Source organism: Ruditapes philippinarum, unplaced genomic scaffold (genome assembly GCF_026571515.1).
Source record: "Ruditapes philippinarum isolate M1 unplaced genomic scaffold, ASM2657151v2 ctg271_1_1_1_1, whole genome shotgun sequence".
NCBI classification, from domain to species: Eukaryota; Metazoa; Mollusca; class Bivalvia; order Venerida; family Veneridae; genus Ruditapes; species Ruditapes philippinarum.
The window spans coordinates 196,073-218,416 of NW_026860094.1; the positions used below are offsets into that span (position 1 = coordinate 196,073).

Genomic DNA, 22,344 nt, shown 5'->3' on the forward strand with positions numbered 1-22,344 from the left:
CCGGTAAACTGATTGTCCGGTAAACATGTAGGATCCCAGTAGACCAAGTAATGGTTTGCAATAAAATATTGAACAATATTTATAAGTTTATGAACATCTTTCAATAAATATGTTGGTTAGAACATTACATCTTCTTAAAGTCCGTGTGGTTAATAAAAGAAAAGAAAAAACAACTTTTACAAAAATGTTAATAAATAAAATGAGATAGCCATGAAAGGCACACACTATAACCTGTCTGGAAGATATCGAATCAATTGAATTAAATCAAAAGAGGACATTGAATGAATCTAGCTGTTTTTAATTTACTGATTTTTTGAAAGAGTTATGGATGAACCTACTCGAATGTAATATTATACAATTATTGACTAGTGTGCCATTGAATATGACGTGATATTAACCGGAAGATGACCTATTGGCCGAGGCGATAGCAATGGCACACTAGTCAATAATTGTTTTATTATATGATTAGGCTATATAAGAATTTTTTTTAAAAAGTCACAGAAATTACAACCTTATGCATGTACAACTTTCACCTGTTTTGTTGAAGCGCGGGAAATAGACGCACGTGCTAGGCGTGCAACAACTACGCGAACGCTGCTGATACAAAAGTAATTCAAGTTTATACACATCATTACGGTGTAACCTTTAACTATATAATAGTAAAGTAATGATATTTTAATCTAGAAATATGTCATAAAGAACACAACGCAACAATTATTTTTTCATAAGCACGCGCAATTAACAGTCTACGATATATGAGTCTCAATCTATTTTTAGACTGGGAAAATCCAATTCACCCAGTGAATATGATTCTATAAAAAGTTCCATTGACTACTGTTTAGACCAATGAGACTGCAGCTATATTAAGATCATACAATAATATACAATTATTATTGACTAGTGAGCCATTGGATATGATGTGATATTCAGATGGCATATTGACCCAGGCGATAGTCGAGGTCAATATGACTTTTTGCCGGTGAATATCACATCATATTCAATTGCTCACTGGTGAATATTCTTTTATTATATGAATAGGCTAAAAATTTTAAAAATCACAAAAAGTACAAATTTATATACATGTAAAAAATTTGCCTCGTTGAAGCGCGGGAAAAAGACGCACGTGTCATGTAAAAATTTTGCCTCGTTGAAGTGCGGGAAAAAGACGCACGTGTTTACTGTTAGGCGTGCACATACAAATGTAATTCAAGTTTATACTTATCATTGCGGTGTAGCCTTTGAGTATAACAGTAAAGTAATCGAGAAATATGCCTTAAAGAATAAAACGCAACATTTTTTTAAAATAACACGCGTAATTAACAGTCAACGGTGTATGGTCATTGAATATGAGTCTCAATCTGTTTTAGACTGGGAAAATCCAATTCAGCCAGTGAATATGATACTGCACCCAGTGAATATGATTTTATAAAAAGTTCTGTTGACTACTGTTTGGACCAATGAGATTGCAGCTATATTAAGATCATATAATAAATAATTTTGCCACGTACCCAAAATGATATTATCTGTTCACTGTTAAAAAGATCAATTGACGCGTCTACAGTGTAACACGAACATTTAGCACGCTTTAACAGCACAGATGACATGACATTGCATATGGTCTTTACACTGAATTAAATGGGACTGTCATACTCCTGCGTCATGATATATGTTATAATGAACGAATAAACATTACATGCTGGGAACATATCTATTAAAGGTATCAATATTCATCATATAGTATATATAGGGGCTTACCCTCAAACTAAACCCCATTGCCAATGTATTTCTTTCTAAAACAAAATTCAGAATGATACAACAAATTCAGCAAAACTCTGGTCAAATATCACCTAGAGACTGATCGGGGTCAACGAAACTAGATTCTGTCCGTATACTAATCAGTTGGGTCGATTGATAAATTTTATTTAGAATAAACAAGAAAACAAAGCACAATTAGCGATGTTCAACCAATTATTCTGGAATGATAGATGATAGCATACATTAAGTACACTCTACATACGCTAAGACTCTTTACACACGCGAATAAAGTAAGTAGCTCTTTTTTCACACATTCTTTTTCAGAATTTTTTATTTCTTTGTCGCTTCTTCGTGCAGAGATGATATCACTATCTGTTAAATGTTATCTAAGCAGTTGGGAGGGGTATTGGGGTAAGGGTAATTGAAAATAAAGAATCCCAGACAAACACAAGTTTAACAGATATATGTCATTTGGAAATAGGCTACTTTTTTATTTCTTAAAATATGATAATTAACCTTATTTTCTAAAAACATAATAATTAGTTTTACTGTCATATATTTTTAAATTAATATCTTGAATTAAGCTGGGTGACTAGTTTACATATATCTCGAATTTTACACAAAATACCTCAACAAATGCTAGCATTTAGGCCGTTACATATAGATATCACATATGTTTATATCTCGGCTATTGTTCCGATGTACAAAATGTAGTAGCTAGCTTCCAAGGAATTATTATATATGTTTCGTTTGACCTCATTTTTGTTGGACAGGTTGTTCAATATATTGTTTAAACAATAAATTTTGAGAAATTGATGCATGCTGTGCAAGTGGAATATATTGAGATATTATGTTCCATTTGTTTTCGCTGTCAAGTATTTAATGGTATCAAAACACCGATAATACCAGCTTCGAAAATCATAACCTCACGTTTTGCTACATTTGTCATTAATTAAATTTCATGTGTAACAGTAGTTTCCTATACTATTATATAGGATTCTTAGAGAGTTGGGCGATTTTGAGAACAAAAACGCAACATTTGCGCATCGAGTAAATACAATGTTATATGATCTAGAGTAACCGTACTTGGTAAATTAAATGTTTCGACAATATTTTTTTTTAAGTAGAACATAGTTAAAACAAGTAACGAAAAACCCGGATCTTCCAGCTGGACTCTTTGGAACACCTCAAAGAAGGAAGGCAACTCTGACTTATACTTTACACAAACTTTGACACAGTAGCTTTGTTCATCACTTTATTTAAGCTTCATACATACATGTATCTGACTGGACCAGGTGTTTCCGTTAGTTTTAAGGGTTTACATATATTCAGTTCTTCTCTGTAAATTTTACAATCGAATTCCAATATCTATATTTTTTTTTTGTAAAGGTCAAATTGCTATTCATTGAAAATAAAGGTAACTGCTTAATACATATAATAGGTCTGGTGCACTACAAAGTGCACTTATGAAGTGTAACCTTAGTGTGAACTCAACTGTATCAGACTGGACCAGGTGTTTCCGTTATCTTTAAGGGTTTACCCGAACCGAAAATTTCATCTAGCATCGGGGATGTCAGATGAGTCGCGTGCTATACAATATGGTGACATTTCAGCGCGTTTTATCAACAACATGAACCGCGTTAAAATGACGTCATTATGGCGTACTTAAGAATGAAACTGCATGCTTAGGATGACGTAATTTCGCCGTTGTGAATGAAGTTGTAAGAATATATAGTTACGGGTGTAATGCGATAAATTTGAGGTAAAAAATTTAACATATGTTGGAATATTATGGTAGAATATGCATGAAGAAATATCTGAAATATGTTTGCGGTTTAGATCGGAATATCCATCCCTTAGGAAGTCGTCGGCAAGCTTCGTAACTGCCAAATTGGGGGATATTCCACTCCGAAATCGGAACATATTACAAATATTATCATTCTTTGATTAATTTTTGTCATGGATCTGATTCAGAGTGCTTAATCAAGTCAAAAATTGATGTAAATCGATAAATACACAGCAAAGGTCTTATTTCTTACTTAGAAAAAAATGATATGATTGACTGCTAAATAAGAATGCACTTTTAAATAGACACCCACTTTAAAAATCCGAACTGATGTTTAGTAATTATATCTTGTTCTGTAGATTAATTAGCTAATGTGTTTTTTAAAAAACGTGAATGTATTTTAGCTATGATATTGATTCATGCCATTCATCTGTGAAAACTTGCTACATTTACACCATATTTTTGCTGGTGTGATAATACCAACTCCCAACGATTCTGGATATCCGTTTTATCAAATAGATTCTGCTAAAACTGGACCTACATTGCAGCAGTTTTTGCTTTGATGTCATTCCTTGTAGCAGATCAAACAAAATCGCCTTGTATAAAATATATTGGTAAATAAGATATTCTAAATGTACAGTTACTTTTGTAGAAAATGCCCAAGAAAAAGAAGTCGCAGGATTCAGAACGCAAACCGGCTCCATCCGTCCAAGCACGTGCAAACATCGAAGAAAGCAAGCTAGACAGCATACCAGATGAAGACACATTGATGAGAATGAAAGAAAAAATGTTGAATGAAAAGCCGGAGTTACGACAAATGTTTCAGTATATGGAAAAACTCGTGGATGAAGGAACCAAACAAGCTCAAGATTCTTCTGTTGTATTTACAAATCGTAGAGGTAGATCTATAATTAACTTAAAGGTTTAATTTTCTTTTCAGAGTCTCTTAAACTTTTTATATATATCATTAGTATTAAATGTTATATCTTTGAAATGACATGGCATTCATTGGTTTTGATGTCTTGAGATCTTTAGCTCGGCTTTTTCGAATATTGCTATTGTCAGGTTGTCGTTCCCGTCCTGGTTGCCATTGCTGTTGGTGTCCAGAAACTTTTAACATCGGCCATTATTTTTTACCATTTCTATATTGATTTTCTTCATACATGGATGAGACCTTCAAGTAAAGCTGACTGAATTTGACCTTGACTCATAAATGGCATTGACCATCAAGGTCAAATTGTTGAATTTTCCATGATTTTGATTGCTATAATTTGCTAAAACTTAGTCTTCATACTTGGATACAACAATCCTTTGGACAAAAACTTTCAGAACACGAAATTGATTATGGCCTTAACTCATCAATGACCTTGACATTGAAGGTCAAATGAATTTTGCTTGATATTTGCTATAATTGACTTTAAAAATGGATTGTCTTCATACTTGAGTACAACTACTTTAAAAAAAGATCAAACTCAGTTTGACCTTGACGTTTGACCTTTAAATGGCCTTACCTTTGACGTCACTGGATTGTCTTCATTCTCGTTCACAACAATTCATGGGAAAAGACATTAAAGACACTTTAATTGAACTTGACTGTGACATTGATTTGTCCTTGACAATATTGTAAATTAGTGAATTGTCATAACTGTGTTATTTATTTATGGATTTGGAATACTCTTTACTATTAAATGCTTCCTCTGTCGTCTGATTAGTCGACCGTGCCCCCCCCCCTCTCACCCGTTAGCTGAAGGTTTTTTAAAACTATTATATTTATCTGATATTTCTATGAATAGGAATTCTTACATATCCAGCAATTTAAGTTGCAGCTGGTTTCCAGATTATTTTACTTTCAAATGCAAATATCGAGGTAGTAAAATATAAGGAAGTCCTAATCATTCCTATTTCGGAATAATTTCCCCGACAGTTATTCTTTTCTCTTTATTTAGAAGGTTTTATTTAAAGAAAATAAGACGTTTAAAAGGTTTAAAGCGATCTTTATCATTTCTATTCAGGATATGTTACGCCAGAACTTCTGATGCAATATCCGAATTCACCAACTGCAAGAAAGACAATGGAAGCATTGAACCATTACGTGTACGCCTTTAATATCTTATGGAGTTACAAGAAACCAAGGGTTCTTCTACAGAGTGACTGTGATTGTTTGCAGCCTGGACTTCACCACTTTATCGAGGGATATATGACAGCGGACTATATGCTGCAGCAGTTCCATTTGCCTCCGTCGTTTACATATTTAGTTGAGGATTATCTTCAGTTAAGGCCTAATGACATTTTGGTGGAATATATTTATGTTAACGTTGTTGTGGCTCTGAAGACAAAAGAGCTACCTGACTATGAACGGTGCAAGGAAACAATTCGTGCGCTTGAAATATTTGTTCATAAATTGCTGCCGTATGAACATGAGGAAACAGCTAAACGAATTTTTACGTCTTGGGAGCGAAATATACATCGACAGACCAAAACGAACGTGCATTGGACGCTTTTGAGAAATGTTACGCCTTAGATGAGACAAATGTCGGGGCTATATACAGCGTTGCTTTTCACTACCAAGCCCAATTCCCAGAAAAGGCTTTAATGTTGTGTAACAAATACTTAGATATTGCACCAAAGTGTGACGAAAAGTTTCCGCACGTTCATTATGTGATGGGATTTATCTATGCTTGCCATTTTAAAAATATTAAGCTAGCGAAAAAGTACTATCTTCTTGGAAAGAAAGCAGAAACGTACAGATTGCCATTTAACCCACCTGCTGATTTTACCGCAAAATGTATTCTTGAATCAATTATGCCTCTTGCTGAATCAAATTCAGGAATTCTTCAGAATGCTTTTGAGCGCATAGATATGAAGAAATTAACACAAAAATGAGATACAAATATTTCACATGATGTATTATTTTCGTTCTATGTCTTAAAAAAACCCACCTGTATTTGATGTTTAAATTATATACCCAAATGTCTCTGTATCTATATCCTTTAACGCTTCTGCTTCAGTCTGTGTATGATTAAAAGAGACAAAAGGGGCATTTGTATACTGTGGCTTGCTCTACATACTTGTCTTGAGAAATGTCTAATTGTTATAATAAAACCTCATTATGTGTGAACAAAATATCGGTATCTAGTTTGTTTATACTTAACTTTAAAGATACATTAAATGTCAACTCGTTTGTAATTATGATGAAGCACTGACCTATAAAATATTTATTGTATCTTGGAAAGACATTTTCAATAAAACTTTTAGGAACTGTCATATCCTGATATGGTTAACTATGTAGTTGAGACAATCTAAACGTCTGAAAGACGAGAAAAGAGTTACCGATTACAGCTGTAAAAACTGTATATAATTTTTTTATTACCTTCTAACTGGCTCTATTTTTGCACGCGACATTTAGATGAATATATAATTGTTTAGTTTTTAATTTTAACATTCTCATTCGACGAAATCGAAGAAAGGCAACTTAACATAATGATGCCAAAATAGTTCTTTCGATTATTATGCGAAAATATCTTTCAGTAAATTCTTGAGAATCTATAATAAAATCAATTGACCAATTAACAATATTGTTATATTGTTTATTGGGTTTAAGTTATTTAAATTTGTATACTGGGTTTTAAACCAAACTAACTACATATCAAAAGTGTTGTTAATGAATATTAGATAGTTAACTATAATTTACAAAGTTAAACAGTGCTGTTATTGATTCCTTGGGACAACAGAAATCGGTTCAGAATGCAAGTGGTTTTTAGTCTTAAGACATGAAAAATTGTAGAAATGATCGAACCTTTAAAATCACAAATACATGTATATATCAGGCCATATTTAACTTGTAACTCTGAGCATACATATTTGCATCATTACAACTATGATGTTTGCTTTTGTTTTGGTCGGATTTAAAAATCCTACCGATAGTATTAAGGCACTTACTTTCTAGCGTTAGTTGTGAAAACCTTATAGGCGCCCATTCCGTCATTTTTTCTCAGGTACGAAAGGTCAGATAGAGCGAGATATCTTAAGTTGTTGCGCAAATGTAAAATAACGACATTCTTATGTACAGCGACGGTGTAAACTGTTGTACGAATTTATGTCACTTATCGTGATTCGCTTCATGCACAATACCTAGATACTAGTGTTGACGAATCGAAACCAACCTTAGTTTGTAAAACGAAAGTAGGATCGTGCGATAAAAAAGTAAGTACTGTTGTTTTCTGTTTATCATTTTGTGACTTTAGTACAGTTAAGTTCACATTCATACAATTTACACTTGAATTCATGTTTGTTATCACATATATTGACCTGAGTCGCCTATATTATTATAACTGTATAATATGACTCTTGACAAAAGAAGTAAATAACGGGTGAAATATTAAAAATAAAGGAGAAATGCAGCTGATTTACAGTTGCTATTTTTTCATCACAATATACGATACGATAAAGTGTATATAAAATCAGAGTAGCGTAGGTTCTACCGAAATGTCCCCGTAATGTACCTACCGCTAATGGAGGGTCAATATCGTTTCAGGTCAGACACTTACATTGATTTTCCCATAGACTTACATTATAAGAAATGGTCCCTAATCCTACCTTTAAATTGAGTTTTCATGCTAAAGAGGTGATTTTTCTAACAAAATGAAATGCCTGACACATCCTGTTATATAGGGGTATATTAATATTATATAAATTCCATCAAAGCTGTAATTTTAGCTATTGCTTTGTGTGCATAAGCAGACCTAAATTTTAACTTGTTGGTAAATGCAAGTGTTTATACAGCGACATATTCTTAATATTGTTACATTTTAGGCTATGCCTAAGAAGAAGAAATCACGGACACAGGAAAGCAAACAGGTTCCTTCAGTTACAACACATGGGAACTTAGAACTAAGAAAAATGGAAGATATACCAGATGAGAACGCCTTGGAGAAAATAAAAGAAAAATTGTTGAATGAACAGCCAGAGTTTCGTCAAATGTTTCAGTATATGGAAAAGCGTAGTAGAGAAGGAATCAATCAAGCGCAAGATTCTTCTGTCGTTTTTACAAATCGTAGAGGTTCGTCCCCGTTTAAGTACTATATATATCGTTAAAATATGTATAACAGGTTTTGACGTTCATAACCTTAATCTTCATGTTGATACTCTTCATATGAATTATAAAAAGGTTACTTAGAATCGTGTTTTTTTAGTAAAGCACGATTTGCACGTTACACCATCTACATAATTATATGAATGTTCTCTTAATTTTTTTAAATCTTGTTTTACAATGGTTTTTCATGATTTCACAAGTGTAATTACTTAGATAATAAGAGGGTACTTCATTAAATGCCATGTATAATTTGTTATTCAGGATATGTTATACCAGAGCTGTTATTGCAATATCCTGATTCACCAACCGCAAAATACACATTGGAAGCATATGGTCATTACTTGTACGCCTTTGATATCTTATGGAGTTACAAGAAACCAAGGGTTCTTCTACAGAGTGATTGTGATTATTTAGAGCCTGGACTTCACCACTTTATTGAGGGATTCATGATGGCACAGTATATGCTTCAGCAATTTCCAATGGTTCCATCCTTTACAGATTTGGTAGAAGATTATCTAAAGTTAAGACCGAATGACATTTTAGTTGAATATATCTACGTGAAAGCTTTAGTCACAGAGAAATCAAAATCACTGCCCGATTATGAACGATGTAAAGAAATAATTCCGAGCCTTTTGAAAATTTTGTTCAATAAATTCGCTTCCAAAAATAAACATCAGAATACAAGCCAAACGAATCCTTATGATTTCATATTTATATGTTGGGAGCAAAAACTATTACATCGACAGACCCAAAATGAAACGAGCCTTTTGGATGCATTTGAGAAATGTTTATGCTTTAGATGAACATAATATAGCCGCGATATACAGCGTTGCCTTTTACTACAAAAAATAAAAAGGATCCCCGAAAAAGGGCCTTACAATTTTGTAACAAATATCTGGATATGGGCCGCCAAAATGTGCATGAAAAATTCCGAACGTTCATTATGTAATGGGTTTATTCTACGCTTTGTCATTTTTGAAAAAAAATTTTGAACTTGCGAAAAAGCACTATCATCTTTTTGGAAAGAAGCAACGAAACATACAGATTGCCGTTTTTAACCCACCTACTGATTTTAATCCAAAATCTTTCCTTGAATCACTCCTGCCTCTCGCAGAAGCGAATGATGAATTACGTCAGACATTTTTGAAAGAAATAGACATTGACTAGGAAATGATTATCATTCTCAAGACTTGTACCTAAGTATTGTTTCTTCTTTATACTTTCATATTTCAAAAACGACCATGTATTGCAAGAAATGAGAACTATGAAAAAATTTAAGATCTTTTAAATGACATTTATCACGATTTACTATGTCTTATTTTGGATATTTATGGACATTACCTTTGTAATAACTCCATAACAGAGTGCTTCTACAAAGTAACTGTCATTGTACATATCTACAGCATTAACTTCATTGAGGGATATACATGTATATATGTATATGATTGTCTTATATGACAAATTAAGACTATAATGTCAAAATACATCCTAAGATTATAATGTCAAAATATCTTGCAGCAAATTCTTGAGAAGATATAATAAAATAGACATATCAATAGACAATATTGTCATTTGCCTGTTAGGCATTATGTTTTTTTTTATACTGAGTTTAAATTAATATGCATATTGGGGTTTAAACCAAACTAGATTACTAGGGACAACAGAAACCGGTTCGGATCGGCAAGAGAATTTTAGTCTTAAAACATCAAGGTAAATGGTAAAAATGTACCTTCAAGCACAAATATATATGCGGTCACATTTAATTTATATGCATACTTCTTATTTTCATCGATAATTTGTCCCGTGACAACGAAGATGTTTGTTTTTATTTGATCGGATTAAAAAAGTCGCAACATACACTTAAAGATCATATGGTAACTTTCTAGGTAGACATTAAATGCCCCACCCGTCATTATTTGAGAACCTAAGCGAGATACCTAAAGTTGTTGCGAAAATATAGAATGACTACATTCTAACAGCAACGGCTTTTAATAAACTGGTGTCGAATTTATGTCGTAGTAATCAACAAGGTTAGCTTTTAAAAAAGCTAGTAGCGACTCGCTTCGTAATTTTTTTCAAGGGGTGTGTTTAAATGTAAAAATGACAGTTCTGTTAGCTGAAGAGACTTCAGCGAACATCAAAATAAAAGTGAAGTCAACACTGGCCCGGTGCCCAATGGCCAGTGTATATAAGTTCAGGCCAGTGTAAATTTAAGAAAATTTTGTTAATTATTTAGTAGAATAAATTCAAAACTGGAATTCGGGCCAGTAAATTCAAAATCTTAAACTCATTGACTGAAAGTGACATATAAAGTTCTCTCAGTTTAACCAAGATGAGTATGAGTATATATGAAGGTGCATGTAAACAGATAGAATGAAGAACCTATGTCTATGCACATTTACTATATGGCCTGTTGACCTTGACCACAAAATGTTAGATAGGTAGATTTCATAAAGATGTCTCTTTATACAAAATTAAGTTGTAATACATGTATGTTATTTAGTATTGGAATGAGAGGCACAAGTCCTAAAGTAAACACAAGTTGTCAATCAATTCAGCCAGAAAAGCCGGGATCCTATTAAAAAATATAGGGATCCCGGAAATTGACCAGTTCAAGAATATAGTTTTCAGAAAAGCCGGGATCGTATCAAAATGTAAATAGATCTCACGGATTGGCCAGTTCAAGTATATAGTTTTCAGAAAAGCTGGGATCGTTTTAAAACATATAGGGATCCCGGGATTTGACCAATTCAAGAAAATAGTCTTTGATTTTTCCAATTAATTAGGCATATAATTATAAGTATTGGGGTGCATAGAAAAACCGGAAAGCACCGGATAGCACCGAAATACCGGAAAGCACTCAAATTTCTCATAAAAACATATGAAAACTTTATTTTATCGGTTTGAAAGTGTTACCAATCGATTTATTAGGTCAAAATCTTTCAGACAACATGTTTTTATAATTATAATATGATTATTATTACGATTATAAATATGATATTGACATCAATCAAGGCACACTTCACGCCTTGTTTATTCCACGGACACACGCTGATTAAATTAAACTGACACACGCTGATTAAATTATCACATTTATACAGGTGTTAATTTATTTACACAATAGCTGGATGTATTTAACTGATTGAGATATTATGATATTGAGATGTCGTTTAAACTTAAAATTTAATAATATTCTACAAACAGTGATGGAACATCAGATTCAACGATTTAGAGTAGATACAATATCTTGAAATATTTCCTCACTAAATACATATAACATGTATTACAGAAAATAATTTTCATACGATTTCAACTTTAGATTTAAAAATTATTGAATAGATAAATTGATGTTCCATAGAGGTTAACGTTCCTCATTTTCTATCCACTACGAAAACAAGAAAATGGGGTATCAATTCTAATCATCTAGATAAGATTGAACATTTGTGATAACTTTTTCGTTTAATAGTTATACCAGACATTACAGAATCTCTTTTTCACCTAAGAAATATGTCTTTATAGTTTAAAAAATACGTTTATAAAAAGGTGTACATGCAGTTTAATTCCTCTAAATTTCATATATGACTACGCCCACTTGTTGGCTAGTAACCAATCAAAACAAAGTATTCAATAAAATTGTATAAATGGGACAATATGATTGGTCACAGTATATTAAAATGATTTTTTCGAGTTTTAGTTAAATAGTTAGATATTTTTTGTAGTTTTTACGAATTATTTGTGATATTTAGCTAAACATAAACAATATTTCAGATCATGTTTGTATGTAATTCGATAATATATACAATTTTGATTTTGGAAGTGAACTTTTTCAAAAATACAATCATTTATATTAAATTTTTCGAACTTAGGTTTTTTCGGTTTTTCAGCACTTAAAGAAGAAAATGGAACATCAGATTCAACGATTTAGAGTAGATACAATATTTTGAAATACTTCCTCACTAAATACATATAACATGTATTACAGGAAATAATTTTCATACGATTTCAACTTTAGATTTAAAAATTATTGAATAGATAAATTGATGTTCCGTAGAGGTTAACGTTCCTCATTTTCTATCCATTACGAAAACAAGAAAATGGGGTATCAATTCTAACCATCTAGATAAGATTGAACATTTGTGATAACTTTTTCGTTAAATAGTTATACCAGACATTATAGAATCTCTTTTTCACCTAAGAAATATGTCTTTATAGTTTAAAAAATACGTTTATAAACAGGTGTACATGCAGTTTAATTCCTCTAAATTTCATATATGACTGCGCACACTTGTTGGCTAGTAACCAATCAAAACAAAGTATTCAATAAATTGTATAAATGGGACAATATGATTGGTCACAGTATATTAAAATGATTTTTCGAGTATTAGTTAATGATATTCAGAACTTTTTCGTTTTTCTAAATTAATAAATGACCTCTCATGTCGTTGTTGGTACGTTGGTCCGGTTCTGATTTCGGCTTGCCATATAATTAAACAAAAGATCCAGGTCGTCTATCCGGGGGTGGCAGGAGGAATGTAACTAATTCATGTAATTAATTAACTATTAATTTGGATAGGTTGTAATGGATGCACGTATTTGTCATTTTTGACATTTATAACTTTAATGATATTGTTCACTATCTAGAAAGAAACTGCTCAATAAGTATTTAGTTTTTCTGCTGGTTAACATCTATCCTTCGCCTTTATCGGGAGGGAGTTTTACTTTCCTGACATGCCTTCTTCGCAAGTATGCGAACTCTACAATTATAGGTAATATTTTAAAACTTTTTAGTTATAATAAATATTAGATAGACCTGTTATAAAAGACGGTAACTTCTATAAACGTCTTGGCCAATTTTAAAATAAGTGCTTTTTAATAATTTAATTTTAGAATTCTTAATCTTAGTATGGGATTGCCCCATCTTCCTCCCATGGCAGAGGTTGTACGTAGAGACTACCCTGTCATGGGGGATATGGTATGCACATAAACACATGTACGGATATAACAATAAGTAATTAAACATCAGCTCCCCCTTTTTAAAAGGTTATAAATGAAGTATATGCTCGCCCATATGGTCTCTTTCCGGTGGCGAGGGTAAACAAACCCAAACACACACACACTAAAACAAACTTGTTTTTTAATATTCTGACACTCCTTTGTGTATGTATCTGATCAAATTAGATTACTGGTTTTTGCGCATGACACATCGTATTCGGTAATGTACATGTATCTTAGCAGGACCGGAAAGCACTCGATATATCTATTTTCTTAAATACTCGTAATATAATTATCAATATATATTTATAAAAACATGTTGTTTGAAAGATTTTGATCTAATAAATCGATAAGTAACACTTTCAAACCAATAAAATAAAGTTTTCATGTATTACTTTGATAAACAATATTGCTATTCGGTAATGTACATGTAACTTTGCAGGACCGGAAAGCACTCGATATATGTATTTTCCTAAATACTCGTAATAATAATAAAAAAATATTTATTAAAATGACTTCATAAACAGATTTTGATCTAATAAATCGATTGGTAACATTTACAATCCAATAAAATAAAGTGTTCATGTATTACTTTGATAAACAATATTGCTATTCGGTAATGTACACGTATCTTGGCAGGACCGGAAAGCACTCGATATATCTATTTTCTTAAATAATCGTAATAATAATCATATTTTAATTATAAAAACATGTTGTCTGAAAGAATTTGATATAATAAATCGATTGGTAACACTTTCAAACCAATAAAATAATGTTTTCATGTATAACTTTGACAAACAATATTGCTATTCGGTAATGTACATGTATCTTAGCAGGACCGGAAAGCAATCGATATATCTTTTTTCCTAAATACTCGTAATAATTATCAATATATATTTATAAAAATGACTTGTCTGAAAGATTTTGATCTAATAAATCGATTGGTAACACTTTCAAACCAATAAAATAAAGCTTTCATATGTTTTTTTTATGAGAAATTTGAGTGCTTTCCGGTATTCCGGTGCTATCCGGTGCTTTCCGGTTTTTCTATGCACCGTAAGTATTGTGATTTCCGCATTTTAAGTTTGTTAATAAATAGCTCTAAATATATCTATATTCTAAGTTAAATTAATTTAACGTTCATTATATACAATAAAAAAAATAACGTTTAATGGCCTTTCATTACGACAACAATCAACACAAATATAGTTCATTAGGTTTTTCCTCCATATCTTATACGATCCCGGATCCCGGGCGTCCCGGATCCCGGCCAGTAAATACATACACTAAATACCGGAAAGGATAAAATGACCGGAAAAAAGGAAAAATAAAAAATGCACAGAACCAGATGTACACTTATGTTAATTAACCAAACGAAAACTTACTACAGAGAAAACAGGTGAAATCGCTAAATCAGAAGTCAGTGTAAATATGATTTATTGAAAAGAATTCATAAAGACAAACATTTTAATCATCATTATATCTTTGCGCTCAAAACAATACTTGCTGATTTTTAAAAATGGCGTGAAAATTGAAGGTTTTTTGACGCTATGTAAGATTAAATTTGATTGGCTAAATAATTTTGGATCCTAGTCCTGATAGATAAATTTTGTAGAAAGCTGGAAGCCAAGCGTCGATTAAATTTTTGGATGGCTTCGGAGTTTTAGGTTGTTTCTCAGTAAAATCCTACCGTAATACCGGCTCGCCGTGGCGAGCCGGCATAATCACGATTCGCTTCATGCACAACTAAAATGAACGAACTTGGCTACATAGATACTAGTGTTAAAACGAAAGTAGGACCGTTCGATAAAAAGGTAATATATATCGTGTTATGTTTATCATTTTGTGACTTTAATACAATTATGTATACATTCATACAACGTACATTTGAGTTGAACATGCTTGTATTTCTATAATAATTATTTATTCACTAATTCTTGTTAACCAGACAATCACTAAATCTCTGAAGAATGTAAAAAATTCTGGAAACAAAGTGATCCCTCGGAAGCATTAATCACAACAAAATAACATAAGAATTGCAGACTCGGTTTGATTGAGTCTGTACATGAGGGATAATGAATAAGTGCAACATCCCTCACGCCCCCTAGCACCGGCTTGAGCGGTACTCAATTCTCAACACTGTATAAAACTGAACAATTTTAAAAGGTTTGATTAACCTGAGTCGGCAAAACTATTCTAATATGACTCTTTTAGTATGTTCTTATACTACAAAAAGAAAATATATTGGGTGTAAAGTTGCAAAAAGGCGAAATGCAGAAGCTGTTATTTTTCATGTACGCCACTGATAAAATCGATATACATGCATAGGACCGTAAGTAACAATAATGATGTATTTTTGTTTCTCTTCATGGTCATGATAAAATATCATCTTACAAAACAGTCATTTTAATATTTAACACTACGTTAATGTTTTTGATATCATTCATAACCAGCGAAGTGACGTCATCAGCACACAACGCATTCATAAAAACCATGAATTAATTCAAGCATACATCATGTACATCTGATTCAATCTAATTAAAATCACATCCTAAATGCACTCAACTGCCCTTCGCAGAGTAACGGAGCGAAAACGGTGATCTGATTTTAAATGAGATTGACTTGGGTGAGAATCCAGTTAGGGTTTACACAATATAACATGAAGTCTGGTAAACATGAACATTTAAATTGTTGTACACTTCTTAAAATAACATTTGAAGAAAAAAATGAACGAGACTTAAATCGATGAATCGGCTCATCTCTTAATATGTTTATTATATAAGCGATAGTAAGATTTGAAGTTTTAACAATACATTGTAGATATGAAATGTGGTGGGTACAAACTGTTACAAAACTGGTAATCGTGATTATTATATGTAGTGTTATAGTGAATGAACGATGAATATACTGGTGTTTATAAAGGGAACATTATGTTATTTATTTATTTATTTATATATAGAGGATATTCAAGTTTTTTCTATAAATACATGATTTATTTTCATCGAATGGTATGAAAATAAATATTTCATGAGTGGCGGTAGCCACGAGTGAAATATGGTAATTTCATGTCACAAGATGAAAATAAATCATGTATTTATAGAAAAAACATGAATTTTCTGTTTATTATATACATTTTTCTCTTTTTTGACAATAAAATTTAAAAGACTTTCCCTTAAATTTTGTGTACTGGCAGAATTTAAAAGAAAATAGTCCGGCAAGACACCAGTGAAAATACGGAAAATATGTTTCACTGCAGTGAAAAATAAATTTTTACAGTGAAAATACAGAAAATGAAAATACGCATTTTATTTCATCAATATTTCTCAATATTTCTTTTATAAGTATATAATAAATTAATTTATTTTTAGTTATTTTCATTGGAGTAACAATAATACAACGTAAATGACATTAGACTATATTGGTGTACAATTAAATTCTATATGCACAATTTTGGCGTTAGGCTTCATTGCGATCTTTTCTATAAAATATACAAAATGTATAATTCTGATGAAAAATGATTATGGCCTGGATACAGTAAAATTTCAGAAATATTGCCTTTGACTGAAAGTATTTTTTAAGAGTTCGGTAACAGTGTTTTCTTAAGAAGCAGTTTTGTTTCTCATAAAAAGTGTTTGTGAACTACTATTTTAAAAATGACAGTCAAAAACTCAAAAGACTCATTTTAATAATATATGCGAGCATTATTCCCCATTTAACTGCATAAAATGCTTAAAATAACTACTTATGAACTGTTTCTTAACTACATCAATGCTTGTAAATCATCTGGTAGAGCATAAAGGAAAATGTAGTTTTAACCATGCACACAATTTTATAAATAAATGATATGAAACAATTGATTACAAAATTCTATTATCATGATCAACTCATAATAAAATGCTGTCTGACTGCTACGTATATTTGTCTTTTAATATGATATGGAATATTATCATGACATTTTACGTTCTCTTTCAAGAATATTCTAGTTGTATGTTGGTAAATGGCTCGAAGCTTATGTTATTGTGTTACATAATGTATATAGATAAACAGATAGTTTCTTCTAACTTAAGTCACATGGTATTTTATTTTTGACCATACCCAAGTTGTAAGAAAATATATAAACATATTTCACCTGTTCAGGAACCCCTACCTATTCACACGACCAACCACAATAGGAGTGTTATTAACTGTAGAAATATTTTCAAATTTAGACCATGCCGAAGAAAAAGAAAACGCATTTATCAGAAAATAAACAGGCTACTCAGGTTCGGGTACATGAAGATTTAGAAGCGAACGAGAAAGACGACATTCCAGATGCAGAAACCGTGAGAAAAATGAAAGAAAAATTGATTAATGAAAAACCCGAGTTGAGACAGGTGTTTCAATATATGGATAAGATGTCTGAAGACAGATTGAAGCATGCACAAGACTCTTCTTTTGTTCTTAAAAATGAGAGAGGTAAAACTTATTAATTTACTCAAATATTGGGGGCGGGGATTGCATGAATTTCATTTCGATATATGTATATAAATCGTCTCGAAACGTTACTAAAGAGTGACGTAAAACGCTTTTGACTACCTTTTATGCAGATATTTTTTCTTCAGAATACAGTTGTACAAAATCTTCAAATATCACTATTGTCGTTCGCGTTATTTCATAAATCGTTTGAATTTTACCATACTTTTCATGTAAAGCCTTAGTTTTTAATTACTTTTTAGCTCACCTGACCACGAAGTGGTCATGGTGAGGTATAGTGATGGGCTATGTCCGGCGTCCGTCGTCGTGCGTCGTCAACAATTGGGTTGTTAACAGTCTAGCAGTCACAGTTTTGATCGGATCATCATCAAACTTTGTCAGAATGTTTGTCTCAATGAAATACAGATCGACTTCGAAGATGGGTTATCTCGGGTCAAAAACTAGGTCACAGGAGCTAAAAATAGAAAAAGCTTGTTAACACTCTAGAGGCTGCAGTTTTCAATCCGAATATTCTGGAAATTTGTCAGGAAGGTTTGTTTTGATGAATATCTAGGTCAAGTTCGAAGATGGGTTATCTCCGGTTAAAAAACTAGGTCACAGGAGCTAAAAATAGAAAAAGCTTGTTTAAACACTAACAATTGGGTTGTTAACAGTCTAGCAGTCACAGTTTTGATTTGATCATCATCAAAACTTTGTCAGAATGTTTGTCTCAATGAAACAAATACAGATCGACTTTGAAGATGGGTTATCTCGGGTCTAAAACTAGGTCACAGGAGCTAAAAATAGAAAAAAGCTTGTTAACACTCTAGAGGCTGCAGTTTTTAATCCAAATATTCTGGAAATTTGTCAGGAAGGTTGTTTTGATGATATCTAGATCAAGTTCGAAGATGGGTCATCTCCGCTCAAAAACTAGGTCACAGGAGCTAAAAATAGAAAAAGCTTGTTAACACTCTAACAATTGGATTGTTAACAGTCTAGCAGTCACAGTTTTGATTGGATCATCATCAAACTTTGTCAGAATGTTTGTCTCAATGAAATACAGATCGAGTTTGAAGATGGGTTATCTCGGGTCATAAACTAGGTCACAGGAGCTAAAAATAGAAAAAGCTTGTTAACACTCTAGAGTCTGCAGTTTTTATCCAAATATTCTGGAAATTTTTCAGGAAGGTTGTTTTGATGGTATCTAGGTCAAGTTCGAAGATGGGTCATCTCCGGTCAAAAACTAGGTCACAGGAGCTAAAAATAGAAAAAGCTTGTTAACACTCTAGGGGCTGCAGTTTTCATCCAAATATTCTGGAAATTTGTCAGGAAGGTTGTTTAGATGATATCTAAGTTAAGTTCGAAGTTGGGTCATCTCCGGTCAAAAAACTAGTCACAGGAGCTAAATTATAGAAAAAGCTTGTTAACACTCTCTAGTGGCTTCAGTTTTCATCCAGACATTCTGGAAATTTTGTCAGGAAGATTGTTCTGATGATTTCTAGGTCAAGTTCGAAGATGGGTCATCTCAGGTCCTATGTCCAGTCAAAAACTAGGCCACAGGAGCTAAAAATAGAAAAATATTTTTAACACTCTAGTGGCTGCAGTTTTGATCCAAATTTCCTGGAAATTGGCCAGGAAGGTTGTTTTGATGATTTCTAGGTCAAGTTTGAATATGGGTCGTGCACGTGTCCGGTCAAAAATTAGGTCACATTGCCCAAATATGGAAAAATCCTTATAACACACTAGAGGTCACATGTTTTGACTATGTTGTCATCAAACTTGGCCATGATTCTTGTTTAAGACATTGCTTGGATGCGGTTGTGTTCAGATAAGCGATCCAGGGCCATCATGGCCCTCTTGTTTTATTCAGGATTTGTTACACCGGAACTTCTATTACAATATCCGAACTCGCCTACAGCCAAGTATACAATGAAGCACTGAACCATTACATGTATGCATTTAGCATATTATGGAGTTACTCTAAACCAAGAAGTTCTTTCTGCAGAGTGACTGTGATTTTTTTACAAACCTGGACTACACCACTTCATTGAGGGATACATGATTGCACAGTATATGCGCCAGCAGTTTTCCTTTGCCCCATCGTTCACAGATTGGGTAGAAGATTATCTAAAATTGAGACCAAATGATATTTTGGTGGAATATATTCATGTGAAAGCTATTGTTGGTTGGAAGACGCAAACGTTGTCTGACTATGAACACTGCAAGGAAACAATACGAGCACTTGAAATATTTGTTCATAAATTACAGCCATACGCTAAAAATCAGGACACAGCCAAACGAATCCTTATTGACTCGTATTACGTGTTGGGTGCGAGATATACAACAACAGACCAATATGAACGAGCCTTGGACGCTTTTGAGAAATGTTATGCTTTAGATGAGACAAATATAGCCGCGTTATATATCCTTGCCTTTCACCTCAAAGATAAAGATCCCGAAAAGGCTTTACAGTTTTGTAATAAATATCTGGAAATGGCGACAAAATGTGATGAAAAATTTCCGAACGTTCATTATGTAATGGGATATATTTATGCATGTCATTTCAAAAATATCAATTTAGCGAAAAAGTCTTATCTTCTTGGAAAGGAAGCAGAAACGTACAGATTGCCATTTAACACTCCTACAGATTTTGCCCCAAAATCATTTCTTGAATCGTTCATGCCTCTTGCAGAAACAAATAAAGCAATGCTTCAGAAAACTTTGGAACATATGGATATGAAAAAATTAACACAATGATGATTTTAAATTTTCAAGCGATACGTGTATGTATTTCCAACAAATATAAGTGTGATTTATTATTGATATTTAGCATATGTGATAGCTTCCTCACGTGCCCTTCCACAGCGGTTCGGGGCAATTTAGCATATATGATAATTTCCTCACGTGCCCACCCACAGCGGTTGGGGGGGGGGGATATTTCGTAACAAGACAAACTTGATCTATATTGACAGGTTAAGAGAAAATTTATACAGGGACAAAGAGTTCTACTACTCCGAAGAGTACATACTACTTATTGTCATCGTTTAAAAAAAGCGTGGTGGGGGATGGGGTGGGGAGGGGAGGATGCTTCACTTCAAGGAAGTTATATTGTTATGCTTATATTCAAGTTTTGCTTTATATATGTAAATAATAAAATAAATGGTTATAACAAGTGTATTGCAAATATTTATCACCAAAACCTAAAATATGGCATTGCCATCTAAATCATGTCACTTCAAAGGCATATCCTTTAGTTTATACAAATTTATTTTAGTTCGATTGTGTTTGAAGTTATAAGCTTATTGAAACTCTCGAATCCGTTCCTAGAACTAACCACTACTAAGCAATAAATGTAAAGGAAACAACGTCTTGTCCCTGATAGGGTTTGGATTACTAGTCCGACGCGTTAACCACTCGACCACGCCGCATAACCTTTGATCTTAAGACTAAAAAAATCTAATCACATTACGGCAATAAGATGACAACATGGAGTGGAGTGATGCTAAATAAACTTAATTGAAATATTGAATATGCATGTACATGTACTATATATTAAATCATTTATTTAAAAGGGCAAAATGTGCAATAACTACGAAAACAGAATAATATATCTATTATTGAAAATGTGAATATAGATCTACTTGAGTTAAGACTTATTAGACATTCTTCATCATAATATGAATTAAAATTACCTTCAAATGAGCGGCAATGGACTATGAAGTAATCTTAAATAAACGTTTTAAGGAAGAGCCTTAGGATCATAAAACTTTAAGGTTATCTCACCTCGAACTTGTGATTGTTTAATTTTCCAATATTAATCTATCTTGCGGAAAATACAATGATTGGCTATTTCAATGTTCGTATTCTATGAAGAAATAAAATAGTTTATCATCTGAAGAGTGTAACGGTTATAATCGTTATTGGTCTTTAAGCAGGACAGATTAGTTTAATAACTGATTTCTTGACATTAATAGTCCATAAACACGCTCTTTCTAAATTAATTTTATATGATTTTCCCGTAACTCGTCAATAATATTGCTGAAAGATGTGATCAAAATACAATTTGTCAAAGGAAGAGACACCAAAACGTTAAAGGGAAACATCAATCGATTATATCTCGGAGTTTTTGTCTCATTACATGGATAGAGAAATTTGCTTGTCTCATTTACACAATTTCCATGGAAGATATAGGTGAGTACGTGATAAAATTTAGGTAAGATTCATAAATCTTTACACAGAGTACAATCTTGAACACTTTGTGTATAAA

The 22,344-nt window shown here is 32.5% G+C and overlaps 3 protein-coding genes across 3 annotated transcripts; all 3 read left to right on the forward strand.

The window, feature by feature from the left end:
- The first annotated feature begins 1,926 nt into the window (after window positions 1-1,926).
- On the forward strand, window positions 1,927-6,062 carry LOC132758872 (uncharacterized). Its single transcript, XM_060750579.1, has 3 exons — window positions 1,927-2,045; window positions 4,194-4,440; window positions 5,554-6,062. Exons 1-3 carry the CDS (start codon window positions 1,986-1,988, stop codon window positions 6,060-6,062), a joined length of 816 nt encoding a protein of 271 aa, XP_060606562.1. The 5' UTR covers window positions 1,927-1,985.
- A 1,526-nt stretch (window positions 6,063-7,588) lies between these two features.
- Window positions 7,589-9,436, forward strand: LOC132758873 (uncharacterized). Its single transcript, XM_060750580.1, has 3 exons — window positions 7,589-7,744; window positions 8,354-8,600; window positions 8,895-9,436. Exons 2-3 carry the CDS (start codon window positions 8,357-8,359, stop codon window positions 9,434-9,436), a joined length of 786 nt encoding a protein of 261 aa, XP_060606563.1. The 5' UTR covers window positions 7,589-7,744; window positions 8,354-8,356.
- A 5,915-nt stretch (window positions 9,437-15,351) lies between these two features.
- On the forward strand, window positions 15,352-20,068 carry LOC132758867 (uncharacterized). Its single transcript, XM_060750573.1, has 3 exons — window positions 15,352-15,439; window positions 17,834-18,080; window positions 19,948-20,068. The coding sequence occupies exons 1-3, from the start codon at window positions 15,377-15,379 to the stop codon at window positions 20,016-20,018; spliced, it is 381 nt and encodes a 126-aa protein (XP_060606556.1). The 5' UTR covers window positions 15,352-15,376; the 3' UTR covers window positions 20,019-20,068.
- The last annotated feature ends 2,276 nt before the right edge of the window (window positions 20,069-22,344 follow it).

Coding starts and splice junctions, on each gene's coding strand:
- LOC132758872 (XM_060750579.1), top strand. CDS start 1,986: ATGATAGCATACATTAAGTACACTCTACATACGCTAAGACTCTTTACA. Junction 2,046..4,193: donor TCTTTACACACGCGAATAAA/GTAAGTAGCTCT, acceptor TTACTTTTGTAG/AAAATGCCCAAGAAAAAGAA. Junction 4,441..5,553: donor TGTATTTACAAATCGTAGAG/GTAGATCTATAA, acceptor ATTTCTATTCAG/GATATGTTACGCCAGAACTT.
- LOC132758873 (XM_060750580.1), top strand. CDS start 8,357: ATGCCTAAGAAGAAGAAATCACGGACACAGGAAAGCAAACAGGTTCCT. Junction 8,601..8,894: donor CGTTTTTACAAATCGTAGAG/GTTCGTCCCCGT, acceptor TTTGTTATTCAG/GATATGTTATACCAGAGCTG.
- LOC132758867 (XM_060750573.1), top strand. CDS start 15,377: ATGAACGAACTTGGCTACATAGATACTAGTGTTAAAACGAAAGTAGGA. Junction 15,440..17,833: donor TAGGACCGTTCGATAAAAAG/GTAATATATATC, acceptor TTTCAAATTTAG/ACCATGCCGAAGAAAAAGAA. Junction 18,081..19,947: donor TGTTCTTAAAAATGAGAGAG/GTAAAACTTATT, acceptor TGTTTTATTCAG/GATTTGTTACACCGGAACTT.